The 20,888-nt window shown below is 41.4% G+C and overlaps 1 protein-coding gene across 1 annotated transcript; it reads right to left on the bottom strand.

Annotated features, from left to right (window-relative positions):
• Positions 1–368: 368 nt before the first annotated feature.
• On the bottom strand, positions 369–18,955 carry NAA20 (N-alpha-acetyltransferase 20, NatB catalytic subunit). Its single transcript, XM_070802135.1, has 6 exons — positions 18,802–18,955; positions 13,475–13,499; positions 5,501–5,591; positions 4,722–4,857; positions 1,361–1,506; positions 369–890 (listed from the first exon to the last, which is right to left on the bottom strand). Exons 1-6 carry the CDS (start codon positions 18,852–18,854, stop codon positions 805–807), a joined length of 537 nt encoding a protein of 178 aa, XP_070658236.1. The 5' UTR covers positions 18,855–18,955; the 3' UTR covers positions 369–804.
• Between the last annotated feature and the right edge of the window lie 1,933 nt (positions 18,956–20,888).

Genomic DNA, 20,888 nt, shown 5'->3' with positions numbered 1-20,888 from the left:
TAAACATGAAAATAAGTGGTTAGCCTGTGAACTAATCGTTTGGCCTTTTTTTTTTTTTTTTTAAAGAAATTTGGTTCTGTTCTCCTTTTATCATCTTTTTGTACTTTGAAAGGCAGGAATACAGTATTGTGAAACTACACAGAGGAAAGACCTGAGACCAGCAGTGTGGAAACAAGTATCTTGGAAGAATTTCATCTGCAATAAGCAGGAAGCTCAAGTGTTCAGGGCAGGGGCTGTTCACGTAAGCATTTAAACAATGCTTTGTATGTAAATGAAAAATGTGACAAACCAACCCTAAGTGATGACCTTTCTCAATCCTGCTAGCTATAGGTTTACAAATGACCATCAAAACTTCCAGAAAACATTCATAGAGTCAACAGTGCATTTTATTATACATCTTAGATTTATACATTTCATATATGCTTTTAAAGCTTAAGTTCAATACAAAATAAAAACTGTATATGCAGCAGTGGTTCTCAGGCACAGAATTTAGGGGGAGACTGGAGCAATCATTTTCCCTAGCACACCGTGAATAGTGTGTTATGAGCCATGACAGGGGAATGTTTCCTTCTCACCTAGCTGCCTTTTTTGGTTGGATTTTATTACAGTGAACAGCTTTAGAAGGTATGATATTGCTAACAGGAAACAAGATGACTTAAAGTTTGATAACCTATATTTTCTTGAAGTCTTTAAGAGCTAAATGATCCCCTTTTCTCCTAATAGAGCTCCAAGGTCACCTAATGAAAATAATATTGTCCATAATTCTATTTGGAGCATCATCAGCCTAAGAACCACTGCTCATGGTTATTCAATGTCTTCTGGCCTCACAGGATGAGGTAATGGTATGATGGACTTCTTCTCAGTATCCCTGGATAGAGCTTTCCTCATATCTGTTAAGAAGCAAAGTTTAATGTAAGTACCCAAATGTCAGAGTATGATTTTATATCAGATTTAAAGTGTACAGATGTTTTAAAAAACACCAAAGCCATAAGTGGTTTTGTCCCCTACTCTCCCACTTTTACCAGATTCTAAGAGAAACGTATTTATAAGTGAGACTCCCAAGCAGGAGTACACAAAACACTAACCGAACCCTAGCTGGGATTCAGCTCTTCCTACAAATGTTCTTTTAACAAAGTCTAAGTAACATGTCTGTAACAGCAAAACAACCACCGATGGTAATTAACCATTGGTTAGTTAATATAAGTGGTAGGTTCATGAAGGTAGCTTACAGGATATTTAAATACTATAGCTCAAATTTAAATATGGTTTTTTTAAGTGTATTGAAAGAGCCGAGTATTTTGGTCTATAGGATGCATGTAAACGTCCCTTCTTCCGGGACGCTGCCCCAGCGGGGACTCACCGTAAGCGTCCTCGTCGGGTTCCCCATTGCTCGCCGAATAGTACTCTATGACTGTCCTGTACACGCTGTAGCCCAGCTGCTTGTACATGTTGACAGCAACTTGGTTAGACACTCTTACAAAGAGATCAACAAAAAATCCACCCTTTCTGTAATTAAAAAAAAAAAAAAAAACGAATGGGAGAAGTCCTAGAAAACAATACTGGCATGAATAGTTCCTCTCTTCATTTACAAAGGCCATCTTTACTGTCTCTGGATAAAGCTGTATGAACTTCAGAGAGGTCTTGCACAGCTTTTGTTAGATTTTTCCTAAAGGCTTAGTGGACTGATGCCAATGCAGATCTCATCCTCTTCTAAATGTTACTGTTTGTATAGAAACGCAACTGAATTTAGACTCACTTTATACACTTTCACTTTATATCCAACAGACTAGATTCTTACAGGTTTTTCATGTGTACACTCTTCTCTGTCCAAGTAACAGTTATGTTTTCTCTCAGTCCTCATACCTTCTTTTTAGTTGCTTCACTGTACAGTCAAGGATTTCCAATAATTACTAAGAGAAGCTGGCTTTAGGCATCCTGTCCCGGAAAGCATTCCGTGCATCACCTCTAATATTTACTAAAGGTTTTCAGTAAATACTTTTTGCAGGTTAAAGTTTTCCCTTTCTGTATCCTAGATTGCTTAATCAAGAGTGAATACTGCATTTTATCAAAGCATTTTCTACATTTAGTGAGATAAAAAAATGTTCTTCAGTCTATTAATTGCTAGAATACATTCTTAGGTCCGTTTGCTAAGTTTTTCTAGGACTTCTGCATCTGTTCTTTCTCATATCGCTTGTCAGGTTTTTGTTAAGATTATCTTAGCCTTAAAAAATAAGTTCCCTTTTTGTGTGTAAGATTGAACTTAGAATCCTTTTTTTTTTACAATTTTCAAGGGACAACCCTTAAATATTTAGAAATATATTTTAATGTTTTGCCTATGTTGTCTTAAAGAAGTTTTATGGAGTATGGTGACATTTATACAATGAAAACATGAAACCCACTAAACTGTATTTTAAAAGGAACTATATTTTAACATTACAGAATACATCAGTTATAATGTGCAACAGAGACCTCAGGTCGCCTTGTGAACCCTTTCTGGTGGCCCAAGAAAAAGTACGTTGACTCCTGTTATATACAATTAAATCAATTTCTGATTGTTCTAATTAGGAAGAGGCCTGTTCATACCTCTAATTATGATGATCTATTTCTTCCTATGGTTTAGTCAGTTGTTGCATTTTTACTTTAAGTTTGACTCTTACCAATATGCAGTGACTGTTTTTTATTCTAGTAATAACTATAATGTGACTTAATTACACTCTTAATTGCTTTTCACTTTTTGCTTTGGAATTTGCATAATTTAAAAAGTGAAGTGAGCGTAAGTCACTCAGTCATGTCCGACTCTTTGTGACCCCATGGACTATACAGTCCATGGAATTCTCCAGGTGATCTATCCAACCCAGGGATCGAACCCAGGTCTCCCGCACTGCAGGCAGATTCTTTATCAGCTGAGCCACCAGGGAAGCCCAATTTAGAAAATTTCTTTCCTTTTAGTCTTTCTGTATCTTTACATGTATTTCCTGTAAATAGCGTACAGCTGACAATATCATTTTTTTAATCTTACTGTCCTAAGAACACTAAACATGAGGTTCACCCTATTGGTAAATTGTAAATGTAATAACTTCCCATTCCCCCTCCCTGCTACCACCATTCCACTCGTTATGAATCTTACCACCTTCGGTCTCTGAGTGCTATCATGTAGTATTTGTCTTTCTGTGACTGGCCTATTTCACTTGGCATAATATCTGTCTTTAAACTGGAGTTATTAGTTCCTTAACATTCACTGTTGTACTTACCTAATTACACTGGGATTCATGACTACCACCTCATTTCATGCTTTTTGTTTTGCCACCTTCGTTTTTCTTTTGATTTTTTATTAGTCAATTTTTTCTTTGGAAATATAGTTTGTATTTTTAGTGTACACTAATATATACATGTATATATGTATGTATATGCATAGGTACACACACACTCCTGTACAAATACAGGTCACTTAAATCTTAGTAACTACTGTAATGAAGATTTAGGAACTGGAAGGGGAAGGAGAGTAGTTTTCTACTCTAAAAGATAGTCTGTCCTATACATTTTATGTGTAAGGTCATGGCTATTAGAACACATGTCCGAACTCCTTGTCCACTATAATAATAATGTCATAACTTTTTCAACAAGATGTGCATGCCATCAATTCTTGTGTGTAAACTACAATATTCTCCTCTTCCCTGTTCAGTCTAAGAGAACCTGATTCTGCAGAACCACCTGCATTTTTGTTTTATATTGATTTTCGTGTGGTCCTGGGGCTTTTTAATGACAGGAATTTAAAAATTCTTAAGGACTAAACTTCTTTTACAGCTTAAACAAGAATGAGCTCAAGTTCCCTCTTGCTCTCAACTTGCCTCAAGTCGACTTTTGAGGCCATGGTTACTTCTGTAAAACGCTCCACTTTAATGGAGCACATAACAAGTAACACATAACAAGTGTCTGATATATAAAACAGGTCTTTAAAAAAAAAAAAGCCACAATGTTGGCTGTTCGAACTGTGCTCCCAGGTGGTCCAAACTCATGGATGTGCTGTAGAATATTTCAAACACTTGGGGAAAACACAGGCAAACCACTGGCTTTGTATAGTTCACAAAAACACATCACATTATATTTCTTTTGATGACAATGTCTTTATGAAGCCAGGCTTTTAGCAATTCCTGTCATTATAAAGCCCCAGGACCACATGAAAATTAATGTGGAACAAGAGTGCAGGTGGTTCTGCAGAATCAGATTCCAAGGTTTGAGAAGCCATGCGATGCCCAGCAGGCACATCTCATTAGGAGATAACCACAGTGACTAAAATGAAATGAAAATATTTCTTTCAGTTTTACTGCTTAAAAGTATAAACTTTTCTTTAGCCTAGGACACTATGAAAAAAATAACCGGGATGCAAAGGGCAATGCAAAGAATTAGGGAATATCTGCCAGTGACAAGAACAGTAACAGAGACCTTGAGGGCTAGATTCTGATTCCACCTATGACCCAGCTCAAGAGTCTGCAGCGCATCACTCAGCCTGCTTTAATCTTCCTCAGTGGCGAAACAGGGGCAGTAACACCACTATGGATATGTGACAGGACTGCTGTAAGGACTTGTAGAGGCTGAACATGAAATTCCTATGGAACTGCATCATGACAACATTCATCCTGAAGTAAACAACTGATCAACATTCACCAAGAGAAAAACCAAATGGTTAGAGTTCAAGAATTATTTGAAAAACAGGCTCCTACCTTTCTGAAATTTCCTCTAATAGCTCCATAAGTTTAGCAGCCAAACCAAGGCGCCGAAACTCCGGGGCAACAGACAGAGCTGTGACATGCCCGTGCCATTCTTCCCTTGCCACTGAGCCTTCTGCTTTGCCCATGACTGCCAATGAAAGACCACATCCAGTGACTAAACACGGCAACTCACACGTGGAGAAATACTGTGTGGTGCACACTTTTATCATAAAGGAAACGACCAAGCTCTGATGTTGAAGTAACACTTAAAGCCGGGGTCCCCAACCTCTGGGGACCTGATGATCTGAGGTGGAGCTGACGTAGTAATAATAGAAATAAAGTGCATAATAAATGTAATGTGCTGGAATTGTCCAAAAACCATCCTCACCCTCACCAGAAAATTTATCTTCCATGAAACCGGTCCCTGATGCCAGAAAGTTTGGGGACTGCTGCTTAAAGCCATCTAGCTAATTGTTACTCTTACTTGATATGTATTTTTTAAACGATCTACCATTTCATGTGGGTATGTATGTGTGTATGTACACACAACAGACAGTCCACAGCTCAAACTTGGCCAGCAACATGACCAGTTCTGTTTGGGTCACTGCTGTATCCCCTGGGCCTAGCACAGTACCCAAGACAGAGGGATCAGTAAGCTGTCAAAGAGTTGAAAAGAAAAGAAAATTAGAGGCATCATGATTATATTTCCAGTTCTGTGATCAGTCTAAGAGTTAAAAACTATTTTTATCTTAATTGTTTACCCAGAAAAGCACTAGTAGTGTTATACTTACTATAACCCATTAACTCGCCTCCAGGGGCCTCTGCGACGATGAAGTACTCTGGCCAGTGGGCAAGGTACTGTAGGTAAAACGGAATCCCATACTAGAGACTCATTAAGGAGGATGCAAAGTAAGGACAATCAGAGTTCTTCACAAAACGTGTTCTGAAGTTTCCTTTAAAAAGCATATTGTTCATCCCTAGCCAAATGTATGATTTCTGCAATCAGTTCATTACATGAAATGTTTAGGTTAGCACTAAGTTTCAAGAAAACTGCCTGAATATGTAACCTCAGATGTGAATGGAGACATACCATCCAAGAGTGGAGAACCAGGACCCCCAAGTTCTACAGCCTGTCTCCCCAGCTCATACTTTGTCTAGACCCCCCCTCCCCCGCACAGCACTTCCCCATCACCTGCCATTCCTGTCTACTGTCCCCTTACAGTGTGAGTGTCACCTGCCCTCTCTCCCTGGTGCTGGGCACACAGTGCAACCTCAGTATGTTTACTTCTCCCTTTCTGCACTAGGAAATGAATGACGAGTGCCTTCATTAGCTTCAGGCATGGGACAGTGAAAATAACTGTAATTTACTTCCAAAGGCTACTTAAACCCAGTTCGTCCAGTCCACTGATTCAGATTCTGCATTTTTAGTAATGCAAAAAATAAAAACCTGATGTTAAAGTGAATGCCTGAGTACTTGGCTCATTACTTAGCTCTTCAGCCCTGCTGTCCTGCTGAGTTGTACTCATTTCTGTACTTCTCAGTATTAACTTGGAGGTGCAGTTCTATAAGGGGACACCATCAGGCTTTTTTTAACTTTCTGGAAAATCTTTTTGTAAATTCTTCAAACTCCCCTCTGAAGGACAGCCTTTATTCTGTCTCTTAAAACATAACCATTAACATGGAAGCACAAGTCTTTCTGCCATCCAGCCACTGACACCATAACCATCTCTTCTCTGGCTATTGAAGCAGCCCCAGGCACTAGCTTATGGACCATGAAGCCCTGGCAGGCACCTCACCCGGTTTATGGGACTTTTGCCAAAAACTACACATAACAGGAAGCACACCCTGTAGGCTGATTCGCACTGTGATGCTTTGCCTAATACACAGTGAAAATTTTGTCATTAAAAATTCTCCAAAATCCTTTCACTTTTTTAAACAGCAGTCTTTAACAGGTCATAATCTTTTCAATACAAATGAAAATTGAGGCTTTTTTGTTTTTGCTTTTTTCACTCAACTTTGTTTCTGATATTCAGCCCTACTGTCACCTGTTATAGTTGATTTTTACTGCTGATAGTATTCCACCGACATAACTCAGCGACAAACATTTCCTGTAAAGAGCCAGACAGTAAATATTCAAGGCTGTGTGACCCATATGGTCTCTGTTGCAACTACTATGAAAGCCACAATAAATCCTAAAGGAACTTCCCTGTGTGGAAAAGGCCACAAACAGGATCAAGAAAATTATGAATGGGAAAGCTCACAGGTACAGGCAAAAGAGGTAAAGGTAGGAAACCCTCCACACACAGATACAGTATCAAAACCAACACACGTGAGAAGAGTACAGGATATTGGAAATGCATCAGAAATTGAGACCAGCAACTTAAAACAATCCTGTAGGTATACAGACAGACTGCTGTATCAAAACCTCATGGAAACCACAAACCAAAAATCTACAATAAAGACACACACAAAAAAAGCAATCCAAACACAACACTAAACAGAGACATCAAACCACAAGAGAACAAAAAAGGAAGGTAATACCTACAAAAACAAACCCAAAACAAGAAAGTGGCAGAAAGAATATGTGTCAATAATTACCTTAAATGTAAATGGATTAAACGCTCAAAAGACACAGACTTGCTGAATGGATACAAAACAAGACCCATATATATGCTGTCTCCAAGAGACCCACTTCCAATCTAGGGACACACAAAGACTGAAAGTGAAGGGACAGAAAAAGGTATTACATGCAAATGAAACATCAAAAGAAAGCTAGAGTAGCAATACTCGTATCAGACAAAATGGACTTTAAAGACTGTTACGAGAGACATAATGATCAATCCAAAAAGACGTATACATGCACCCAACATAGAAGCACCTCACTATATCCTGCAAATGATAACAGAGAAAGAGAAAACAACAAAACGACAGTGGGTGACTTTAACAAGCTGCTTTCATCAATGGACAGAGACAAAACCAATGAGGAAACACAGGCCTGAAATGGCACATTATACTAGACGGATTTAACTGATATTTATAGAACATTCCATCCCAAAGCAGAATACACTTTCTTCTCAAGTGCTCATGGAACATTCTCCAGGATAGATCACATACTGGGCCACAAATCAAACCTTGGTAAATTTAAGAAAGTTCAATCAAGCATCTTTTCTGACTATAACACTATGAGATAAGAAATCAAATACAGAAAAAATAAAAAATACAAACACATGGAGGCTGAAAAAATATTTACTAAACAACCAATGGATCACTAAAGAAATCAAGAGGAAATCAAATACCTAGAGACAAATGACTATAAGAACATGACAGTCCAAAACCTATGCTGCTGCTAAGTCACTTCAGTCGTGTCCCACTCTGTGCGACCCCATAGACGGCAGCCCACCAGGCTCCCCCGTCCCTGGGATTCTCCAGGCAAGAACACTGGAGTGGGTTGCCATTTCCTTCTCCAATGCAGGAAAGTGAAAAGTGAAGTTGCTCAGTTGTGTCCTCCTCTCAGCAACCCCATGGACCATGGACGGCAGCCTACCAGGTTCCTCTGTTCCTGGGATTTTCCAGGCAGGAGTACTGAAGTGGGGTGCCATTGCCTTCTCCACCAAAACCTATGGAATGTATCAAAAGCAGTTCTAAAAGAGAAGTTTATAGCAATATAGTCTTACCTTAGAAAACAAGAAAAATCTCAAGTAAACAATCTAAACAAGTAAACTATCAAGTAAAGCAACTAGAGAAAGAAAAACAAAACCTCAAAGTTAGTAGAAGGAAAGAAATCATAAAGATCAGAAAAGAAATAAATGAAAAGATCGATGAAACTAAAAGCTAGTTATTTGAGACAATAAAATAGATAAACCTTTAGCCCAAACTCATCAAGAAAAAAGAAAGCTCAAATAAATTAGAAATGAAATAGAAGTTACAACTGACACCACAGAAATACAAAGGATCATAAAAAACTTACAACTATATGCTAATAAAATGGACAAATTCTTAGAAAGATACAATCTTCCAAGACTGAAGAAATTGAAAATATGAACAGACCAATCAAAAGTACTTAAACTGAAACAGTGATTTTAAAATGTCCAACAAACAAAAATCCAGGACCAAATGGCTTCACAGGTGAATTCTATCAAACACCTAAAGAAGAGTTAACACCTATCCATCTGAAACTTTCCCAAAAATTGCAGAAAAAGGAACACTTCAAGCTCATTCTATGAGGCCACTATCACCCTGATATCAAAATCAAAGATACCACAAAAAAATAATTACAGACCAACATCACTGATGAACACAGACACAAAAATCCTCAACAAAATACTAGTAAACCAAACCCAACAATACATTAAAAGGATCATACACCATGATCAAGTGGATTTATCCCAGGGATGCAAAGATTCTTTAATAGCTTCAATCAATGTGATATACAGCACATTAACAAACTGAAGAAAAACCAAAGGATCATCTCAATAGAAGCAGAAAAAGGTTTTCACGAAACCTGACACCAATTTATGATAAAAAACTGTCCAGAAAGTTGGCATAGAGGGAACTTAACCTAAACCTAATAAAGGCCATATAGGATAAACCCACCGGAGAAGGCAATGGCACCCCACTCCAGTACTCTCGCCTGGAAAATCCCATGGACAGAGGAGCCTGGTAGGCTTCAGTCCATGGGGTCGCTACGAGTCGGACACGACTGAGCAACTTCACTTTCACTTTTCACTTTCATGCACTGCAGAAAGAAATAGCAACCCACTCCAGTGTTCTTGCCTGGAGAATCCCAGGGACAGGGGAGCCTGGTAGGCTGCCATCTCTGGGGTCGCATAGAGTCGGACATGACTGAAGCAACTTAGCAGCAGCAGGATAAATCCACAGGTAACATCATTCTCAATGGTGAAAAGCCAAAAGCATTCCCTCTGAGATCAGGAACAAGGCAAGAATGTCCACTATCACCACTTTTATTCAACATAGTTTTGGAAGTCCTAGCCACAGCACAGAAGAAAAAGAAAGAAAAGGAATCCAAACTGAAAAACAAGTAAAACTGTCACTACAGATGACATGATACTACACACAGAAAATCCTGAAGATGCTACCAGAAAACTACTAGAGACCGTCAGTGATTCTGGTTAAAACTGCAGGATACAAAATACACAGAAATCGCTTACATTCCATACACTAATGATGAAAGATCAGAAAGAGAAATTCAGGAAACAATGCCATTTACCATTTACATCAAAAAGAAAAAAAAAAATCACCTGTGTATAAGCCTACACAGGGGACAAAAGACCTGGACTCTGAAAACTGTAAGATGCTGATGAAAGGAATCAATGACAGATGGAAAGATACACCAAGCTCTTGGACTGGAAGAATCGATACTGTCAAAATGACTCTACTACCCAAGGCAATCAGGTTCAACTGCAACCCCTATCAAATTAGCAATGGCATTTTTCACAGAAGATTTTTTTTTTTAATTTGTATGTAAACACGAAAGACCTCAAAGACCCAAAGCAATCCTAGGAACAATGAACAGAGGTGGAGGAATCAGGCCCCCTGACTTCAGACTATACTACAAAGCTGCAGTCATCAAAACAGCATGGTACTGGCACACACACACACAAAACACCATGGAGAAATGACAGTCTCTTCATAAGTGGTGCCAGGGAAACTGGACAGCTACATGTAAAAGAATGAAATCAGAAGATTCTCTAACACTATACACAAAAATAAACTCAAAATGGATCGAAGACCTAAATGTAAGATACTATAAAACTCTTAGAAGAAAACACAGGTAAAATGTTTTTTTTTTACATAATCATGTCAGTATCCTTTACAGTAATCAAAATAAATGGGACCTAATTAAACTTAAAAGCTTTTGCACAGCAAAGGAAACCATAAAAAAAAAAAAAAATGAAAAGATGATGCACAGAATGGGGGGAAACTATCTGCAAATGAAGTGACTGAGGTGGTTAATTTCCAAAATATACAAACAGCTCATGCAACTTTGTGTCAAAGAAATAATCCAACAAAAAATGGGCAGATATAAATAGAATTTCTCCAAAGAAGGCATACAGATGGCTAAAAAGCACATGAAAAGATACTCAATATCCCTAATTATCAGAGAAAAGCAAATCAAAACTACAATGAGGTATCACCTCACAGTGGTCAGAATGGCCATCTTCAAAAAGTATACAACAATAAAATGCTGGAGAGGGTGTGGAGAAAAGGGACCCCTCCTAGGGAATATAAACTGGTAGGGAGAACAGTATGGAGGTTCCTTAAAAAACTAAAAATAGAACTACCATATGATCAAGCAGTCCCACTCCTCTGTATGTATCAGGAGAAAACTGTTCGCTGCAGCACTGTTTATAAGAGCCAAGATATGGAAGCAACCTAAATGTCCATTGACAGATGAATGGATAAAGATGTGGTAAACACATACAATGGCATATCACTCAGCCATAAAAAAATGAAATAATGCCATTTGCAGCGACCTGGATGGACCCAGAGATTATCATACTAAGTGAAATAAGGTAAAGACAAGTGTCATATGCTATCACTTTTATGTGGAATCTAATTTAAAAACTGATACAAAGAAACTTACTTATAAAACAGACTTATAGGTATCAAAAACAAACATGGTTACCAAAGGGAAAACATGGGGTGAGAGAGAAATCAGGGGTCAGGTATTAACATACACACTACTATATATAAAATGTGTATGTGTGTAAATAACCAATAGGGACCTACTGTATAGCACATGGACTTCAACTCAATAATTTTCTGTGATAACCTATATGGGAGAAGACTCTGATAAAAGAATGGTTTTATATATATAACTAATCACTCTGCTGTACACCTAAAACTAACACAATAATGTATATCAATTACACTCGCGTTTTTTAAAAGGTCATAAAACAAGAGGGATTATTATAAATATATATTACAGATATGGTCAGTTTTAGATATTTAAAAAACCTGCTTCCATTCTTCTATGATGTTCTTTAAGTAAATATACATGTTTTAAATATTCAATTATTTTCTTGTGCTGAACTGACCTAAAGGTTCAGAAAATTGTAACAAGAATTTTATTTTTTGATTTCAAAGTTTTAATAAAGTTTTTACTACAAAAAAAAAGTACACACACGAACACACACCCACATATTCTTGATTTCTACTGCTGGTGTACACATGCTACTGATTTTTTAAAACTTGATCCTGGTTCTAACATTGGTGAATGTTCTTAAGTTGTTCTTTTTTCGATCGTACTATCAATTGTAAATGATGATAGTTTTATTTCTACCTTTCTCGTCCTTATACTTCTTCCTTCTGGAAGTTTGGTCAGTTCCTCCAGAACTATGTTAAAGGGTAGTAGTGACAGTAGGCATTATCTTATGCCCAATCTTGAAAGGAATGTACCTTAATTTCTCACTCAAGTATATAATGCTTGCTGAAAGTTTTAAAATATAAAACCTTTACCAAATTAATAAAAGTCCTTCCAGTTCTAGCTTGTTACACATTCTTACCATAAAAAAGCACTACACTGTAAGTCAGCTATATTTCAACTAAAAAAAGAACTGTGAAAGTCAAGGACTAGACACAGTGTATAAATTATTCCCCAGTAAAGCGTTATTTACAAAAACAGGCCCCTGCATATTAGCGTGCCCACCCCTGACATAAATGCCTCTATTGTTATTTTCAGGTTCCAGGAAACGCAATTACCAGGTATTCATGAGTAAAGTCCTTCAAGAGACTAGCTTTTGAACATTCTCATAAACTGCTCTGTCACTAGCAATTTATGAGAATACTCCCCTCACCTCACCTCCATCAACCTTGAGCTTCATCACTGCTTGAAATCCTTGATAGTTTGATAGATAAAACATGGTACATCATTTTGGTTTTAATTATCATGTCTTTTAATTGGTGAGACTGAAGTCTTGAAATTTTCATAGCCTCCTATATGCCCTCTTGGTTAAATGATCAATTAACACTACCCCACAGTGGACATAGCACATAACCCAGAAATCCAACTCTGTGTTTCAAGCTGTTGAGAATGTAGGAGTTCTCTATTCAGGTCAGAGGACCCTAACTTCGCACATCCTTGCCCATGTTTCTACTGGGGATCATGACAGATACTGCTAATTGTTACCTAAAATCGTTTTTTTCCCCTTTAGCAACCAGCCTGAATGTAAACCCCGGCTCATCCCAGACTGTTCTAGATAGGTGTATCTCGAGGCAGGTGCTGGTCTACAGGGCAGAGGGCTGTGTCACACCTCCCAGTGGTCCCCTTGGCTTCCCCTCTGCTGATCGATGCTCCTGCCAGGAATGCGGATGAGATGCCATAGACTCTGGAAGCCAGGGTCCCCTGGGTGACACAGTGGTCCCAGGGCAGAGCCCGGTGTCATAGGATGTCATGGAATCGCCCGGGTCTGATCATCCTCTTGAGGCTTTGTTCTTATCAGACAAAAACAGCCCCTCCTGCTGAAGTCACAGCTTTCTGCTGCTCACAGTTATGCTTACTACTGAGGGGCAGGGGATTGTATTGTTCTTGATTTATGAGGTCATTATATTAGCAGCTTGTCAGCAGATGTAAGATAACTCTTGTTCCCAGTTTTTAGTTTCTTTTTAATTGCCTTTAATGTTGTTGATGATGTTTCCTGACCTCCAAGTCTTAAACATTTTCAGTGTTCAAGTCTATTTTTTTTTCTTTTCTCTATTTTGCTTACTTTTGGAAGCCTTTATTTAAACTTTTTAAAAAAGGATACAGTTTCTGTAAGTGGATCCAAGTTACTAAAAGAAACAAGAGAAATGTCAACAGTAAGCAGTGTTTACAAAATCAGTTTAAATAGGCCAATTACAACTAAAAATAACATGCATAGGGAAAACAGACATGTTAAGTTCACAACTTTAACCAACTTTTCAACTAAGAAAGACGGTTTAACCTGCCTAATGACCATATTGAGCCATCATCACAGTCACTATAAAGACACCCGTACATTTTCATTTAACTGCTTCTTTACAAATTACTTTACAGTTAATACATCATCAAAACATTCTATCTTCTTTTTTTTTGGCCACGCCTCACCATGGCTTGGAGAATGTTAGTTCTGCAACCTGGGATTGAACCCATGCCCTAATGCACTGGGAGCACTACGTCAACCACAGGATCACCAGGGAATTCCCTACAATTTTCCATTTTCTAACAGTAAACTGCAAGTGGAACTGGTGACCAACCTGGGGTGTCAATCACAGACAGGGCTACACCAGCCTTGCAGCATGTGCCAAGGGCCGGCCCTGCCTTACCCCACCCTCTCAATGTGGGCGCTCTCACTCCGGGGCTTCTGCTCCCCACTGCCCCTGTTCTCATACCTTTAATTTTGCTCTCAGAGGAATACTCCTTACCCGGCTCTGGAGCTGCTGAGCAGCTGCCTCACCAGCGTGTCTGGCCACAACACTCCCAAATCTGCATTTCTACACCTGCCCCCCTCCAGAGAGCTCTGCCCCTCACTTTCCTATTCAGTCAGTGGAAGCACAATCCTGGCGGAGCCCGGAACAGCGCCCTCAACCCCTCACACATGCAGTCAAGCTCGTCCTCAGGACCCTTAGGGACAGCAACGGTCACACTGCGTTTCTGGAGACCAGCAAACCTTAGTGCCCCTTTCCCCTCCAAAATTACTAAAGACCCCAAGACTTAAATCTATTGGTATTTAAAAGTGTAAGATATTTGTTCATTTTAAAAAAAATCAGTTAAATATTAATGTGAATGACTTTTTTAAACCAAAAGTCACTGTTTTCAAAAACAAAAGAAAATTTAGTAACAAGAATGTCATTATTTGAACAATTTTACGTATCTTTTTACTGTCTGGCTTAATAGAAAACAGTTGATTTTTCATTTCTGTGTCTGCTATGCTTTCTGTTAGATGATCACACATCTATAAGACTCCACTTGTGCACTAGTGAGAAAATGAGAGTAAAAAAAAGCAATAAAAAACAAAAAACCGGACTTCTCTGGTGGTCCAGTGGTTAAGACTCTGTGCTGATAATGCAGGGGGCCAGGGTTCAATCACTGGTTGGGGAATTAAGATCCCACATGCTGCGCGGCATGGCCAAAATGTTTTAAAAAAACCAAAAACCTTAGTTTTATCATGAAAATGGCTCTGATCCTGCAGAACCCCCCAAGCAATCTTGAGGCGCCCTTGCCCACACCCAGAGGATCACTGCTCTAATCGAGTACAGGACTCACTCTCCGCCCTTCTCAAGACTACTTTATACCCTCTCCTGTCTCCTCAATGCTCCCTCTTCCAGCTCAGCTGCTTCTGATTTCAGGAAGAAAACACAACTCTAAGAAGAAGCTTCACCAAGGTTCCAGCATCCGCCCCACCTGCTCTCTACCTGCTGCCTTGGACCCAGGCCTGGAGTGCAGGTGGGCAGGTCCCACCACCTCTCAGGACCCAGCAGCCTGCTCCCCTGAATGAAATGGACAAACCTGCTGCACACTAGGCCATAGAACACATGACACAGTCCACAGCTCCGCCCCCCTGACATGCTGTCCCTTCTCAGCCTCCAGACCCAGCAGCAGGGTTTCCTCCTGCTTCACTGGACCACTGTGTCTCCTTTACCACATGATGCCCTGGGAGCCATCCTGGAGCCTTTTTTCCTGTCCACACTCATCAATGAAGTCACCGAGCCACCTGGGTTTAACACCATCCATGCAGTGTTGACCCCCAAGTTTCTATTTTTAGCCCAGACCTAAACTTGAAATTCCCATGTCCAGATGCCTGGCTGACTTCTCTACCTGGGGGTCTGAGCACCCTCTGCAGAGCCCATGTCCAGCGCTGGCCTCTCCAAGGTCGAGCCCTGTGACTCCGACCTGGTGTTCTCACACTCCCACTTGCTGCTTGGGCCACACTGGCAGCCGCCTCCACCTCCCTGACTTTGTGTCTGAAACAGGAACCAGTACCCATACTACTCTGCCCATAATACCCATGCCCCCAAAGCCTACACACTCCCCCATCCCCATCTTCCTGCAGTGACACCTTCCCTGAAACACCTCACCCAAAGCCGAATCCACATGTACTTCCTATTTCCCTTTCCTGCTCTCATTTTTCCTTGTTTACTGAACACTTAAGTTCTATCTTACTTTCCCCTCTAAAATGTAAATTCTGGGAATTCCCTGGCAATCCAATGCAATGGTTACGTACAACTACAGCGACTTCGGCTTTCAATGACTTTGGTTTTCATTGCTGAGGGTCCGAGTTCAACCCTTGGACTTGGGGAACCAAGAACCGACAAGCTGTGTGGTGTGGCCAATTTAAACAAATAAATTGTAAATTCCATAAAGGTAACATTTTTTGTCTGTTAACTACTGTCTCTTCAGTACTGGCAGGCATAAAATATTTTTCCAAGGATAAAATATTTGCTGTTGACGGCAATGTTTCCACATCCATTGCTTCTTTCAGTTACTACTGCAACACCCTACCCCAGTGATTCTCCATGTTCTTGACAGAACCGCCCTAATCAAGGTGAGAAACAAGGAAGAGAGGAGGGAGAGGAGTCCCCCTACTGGCATAGACTGAAGAGGCCTTGACAAGTTAGATGACTCTGACTATTGTTGTTTAGTCGCTAAAGTGAAAGTGAAGTCGCTCAGTCGTGTCCAACTGTTTGCGACCCCATGGACTGTAGTCTATCAGGCTCCTTCATTCACGGTATTTTCCAGGCAAGAGTACTGGAGAGGGTTGCCATTTCCTTCTCCGGGGATGTTCCCAACCCAGGGATCAAACCCAGGTCTCTCGAATTGCAGGCAGATGGTTTACCGTCTGAGCTACCAAGGAAATTAATACATTTAAAATAAGGGGGCCTAAATGTCCTACTTGAGTAGTGGGAGAGTAACCATGGAAACCAGTCCTGCCTCCCTCCGCATCCTACAAACAAAAACATCGGCAGTAGTTGTTGATCCCCAGGATAAAACCAAAATGTAAAGAAAAGGACTAGAACCTCTGGTGAGTGAGCGAGTGAAAGTCGCTCAGTCGTGTCCGACTTTTTGCTAAGTTTAGTCACTAAGGCGTGTTCCACTCTTTGTGACCATGGACTGTGACCCACCAGTCTCCTGTATCCATGGGATTCTCCAGGCAAGAGTACTGGAGTGTTTGCCGTTTCCTTCTCCAGGGGGTCTTCCCAGCCCAGGAATAGAACTGGCATCTCCTGCACTAGCAGGTGGACTTCTCACCACTGAGCCACCACGGAAGTCCTCATAATTAATCTTTAATTAACAGTAATTTTGAATATATACCTTTTTTGTTATACAAAGGCATGATGACTTACACAATGTGGAGATTAAATAAATATGTGTCGATTTTCTCTGCCTGTTGACAGGATGTTTTGTTGTACGTAAATGGTCAGGCTTATTCTCCTTCTGTTCTATTCATTTTCATATAAAAGTGTGGGCCCTTCCTCAGTCTTTGGTTAAAAATGACTTTCTAGGCAGCTTTGCCTCATCCATTCTTGAAATGTCAAAGCACACTGTCACTTCCCGGGTCTGTGCTTCTGAAACCCAAGCCTTCATCAAGTTATCATCTCTGGGCCATTGCCAAGACCTCCTAAATGGCTCACCTGCCTGGTACACCTTCTCCAGTCACCCCGAGACACACGGCCCTGCAGCGGACAGCTTAGGGGTCCTGCGCGGCCAGGAATGAAGAACCACCAGACCAGACCCAATCTCCTTAAGGAGTCTCCTTGCTCAGCCCACTCCCACACAGGGCTCTTCCACCTGAGCCATTCCTCTGAGCTCTCAGCTCCTTAGCTGACTCACGCCAAAAAATGGGAATGAGAAGGGCAACTACTTCACAGAGGTGTGAGAAGGAAAGGGGTTACTCCGATCTTCCCTGTAGCTCAAATGGTAGAGAGTTTGCCTACAATGCAAGAGAGTGGGGCTCGATCCCTGGGTCGGAAAGATCCCCTGGAGAAGGGATAGGCTACCACTCCAGTATTCTTACCTGGAGAATCCCATGGACAGAGGAGCCCAACTGGCCAGTCCATGGTGTCGCCAGTAGTCGGACACGACTAAGCTGCTACTACTACTATAGCTACTAAGGAGTCACTCCGGGGCCAGGCACAACGAGACTGAACGCAGTCGCCTCAGTTAATCTGCTCCGACTGAGAGAGGCCCCCAGAAACCACCTCCGCCCCCCAAAATGGGGCACAGGTCCAGTCTCACAAGTTGCTCTGACCTCGGAGTTACAGAATCCGGCTCCTACAGTTAATCCCCGCCCGAGCGTCGGCCGCCCTGCAAGGCAGCGGCTTCCTCCTCCAGCACCCGCTTCCTCACCACTGTCAACAGTTACCCATTTTCTGAGACTCAGTCCCTCTGTGAACGTTTCTAGCGAACTCTTCTCAGGTTCTTTCCATCCTCCTGACACTTGGACCTGAACTACCTGGTCCTTTTTCAAATAATTGCCTCGGGATCTTTAAAAGTGGATCTGGGATTGGTGAGGTGGGTGGATAAGATGGGCTGAAATGTGATGAAGCCAAAGGAGTGAAATGGTAAAAAAGTGGGAGTCCAGCTGGTAGCCTACAGGTGTTCACGGTAAAATTCTATCAAGCTTTTAAGCGCTCAGAAATTTTCATAATAAAACTTAGGAAAAAAATAATGAAACCTGCAAGTCACAGAGCCTGACTTAAGTCGGACGAAGGACCAGGAACCCCGAGGACCGCCCCTCGCCCCATCCCGCAGCAAGTGGTACCCCCGCCGTGACGAGCAGCAACAGTAACGAGGAGCGCAAAGGCGCCGCGCCGGGCGGCGGCCAGTGTTACCCTGCGCGGATACAAGGTAACCGCGCCGCCGCCGCCGGGCTCCGGCTGCCGCGCAGGGCGGGGGACGCCAGCAGGAAGCGGCGGGGAGCTCGGCTCGGCACCCCCCGACCCTCGCCCGCCGTCCCCTCAGGCCCCGAGAGGCGCCCGCACTGCAGTCAGGGCTGCGGGGACACGGCCACCCGGCCAAGGTCAGCGGGGCCGTCCGGACGTCCCGCCCGGCTCCCTCCCAGGGCTGCCCCGGGGACGCGCCGGCCGCCGCCGGGCCCGAGCGTGCCTCACTCACATGTTGTTGAAGCGAAACAGGTCGTCGCACGTAAAGGCCCGGAGCGTGGTCATCGCGTCGCCGCGGCCGCGGGAACCGGTTAGCGGAACCACCACACTCGCCCCGCCGGAAGTTGTCCGGCGCGGATGCCCCAAGGCGGCACGGGGGGAGGGGGCGGTGCAGAGAACTACTTCCGGGCCACGAGTTGCTCGGCAACGGCGGTCGCGACTTTGCGCCCTCTGGAGGCCGCAGCCGGGAACGCTTGTAACGTCTGGGGTTTTCCGAGGATCTTCACGGTGAGCCCCGGAGAGAAGGAAACAAGAGGCTGCCGGGGGTTAGGAACCCAAGGCAGAAAAGCAGGGTTCAGGATCACTTTGTGCCCCTGGCATGTGAGGAAGGAAGCCCAGAGGGATGGGAGAACTCATGGTCCAGAGCGGCCTGTCCCAGTGATGCCAGCCGTGCATTCGACTGCAAATTTTCTAACATATTTCACAACATAAGAGAAAGGTGGAATTAGCAGCATTATTATTTTACCCAGTATATAAACAATATTGTTTCACATGTAATCAACTTTTAAAAATTCTAATAGAATGCTTTAATTTTTTTCTTTTTTTTTCTTTATGATACTAAGCCTTAGAAATATATTTGCAGCATATTTCAACTCGGGACCTAAATTGTCATAGGCAATTCTTGTCCTGTATTTAGAGTTCATAAAATGTATGATTAAAAAGTGGATTGATATACCCACATTGTTCCAACCATGCTAAGTTTTCAAGTAGCCTTTTAAAAAAGATAAAATTGTGATTCTCATACAAACATAAAATGCACACGTTAAAAAAACATTTTAACTCATTCATTATGAAAGAACCACTAAGATGTTACCATGGGTTAAAAGGAGAATTTAAACTGCAGAAGGCAATCAGGAAAGCTGAAATGTGTTTCTAAATACATGTACAGCATATCTATTTACTGTATCTCCTGGCCATGTACCATGCATTTGTGTTTCTGTGGACAGAAATCCTTTTTATTACTGTCCATTTTCTGCAGCTTACAGAGTTAACCTGGATGCGTGTACCTGGCAGAAAGCCGAATCTTTTTTTTTTTTTTTTGGTAATTTCCAAATGAACTGAATTAAAACTAAATAGATTACTGAGCGCCAAAGAAATAAGAGTACCCAAAGATGTCCTTTACGCTTAAGATATATATTATATTACGTCATATACGGGAAGATCCCCTGGAAGAGGAAATGGCAACCCACTCTAGTATTCTTGCTTGGAAAATTCTATAAACAGAGAAGCCTGGCAGGCTACAGTCCATGGGGTTGCAAAGAGTTGGACATGGCTGAAGCAACTTAGCACACACACACATCATATATAGTAAATATGTTTTCAACATCTTAATGAAAATCATCGAAAAGTATTTTTTATTATAAGCTTCCATTTAGGGCACTACTGTCTCTTTGTAATGAAAGATATAATGATCTTTGTCATGGTCTTTGTCCCTTCTGCCCTAGTCTCCTGATTATGTTGCTTGTAATATTGTTACTTTTCCGAACTTTCATATATACAGCTGTGTTACATCTATGCATCTCCCAGTTGCTTGATTTCTTCAGTCTGTAATTGAGTGGATATCATGCTCATTGCCACTTTTTGTTACAATTTCCTCATTCCATTCTTCATTTTGATTCATTTATGGCTTGGCTGGGTTTCATTACAGTATTTCCTTTTCCCTCTTTGCTTTGTTTTCCAGGGGCCCTGTGGGGTTGGTCCTCTACTCCCAGACCTCTTTAGTCTGTGAGACGCCTGATTAGAATATTGGCTGGATATTCATGGATTCCCGTGTTCTCTCCCCGCCAAGAACTTTGTACACATCATTATTCCGTTGTTTTCGGGTGTTGAAAGTTTCTAGGGGAAAAGAGTAAGGCCAGCAGGGTTTCTGTTTTCCCTTTTGCGGGTGACTTAGTTTTTGTACTGAAGTGGGATTAGTCAAGACACTTCCAGAAAGAAAACATTCTTAAAAGTGCATACATTTTAAACCAACTAAATCTTTGACAATTTCAGCAGTTTTAACACACACACAAACAATAGTCAAAGTTGAATCACTCCCAC

Source organism: Bos indicus, chromosome 13 (assembly GCF_029378745.1).
Source record: "Bos indicus isolate NIAB-ARS_2022 breed Sahiwal x Tharparkar chromosome 13, NIAB-ARS_B.indTharparkar_mat_pri_1.0, whole genome shotgun sequence".
NCBI classification, from domain to species: Eukaryota; Metazoa; Chordata; class Mammalia; order Artiodactyla; family Bovidae; genus Bos; species Bos indicus.
Note: the sequence above shows the minus strand (reverse complement) of the source record. Positions and strands in the feature narration are given on the sequence as shown.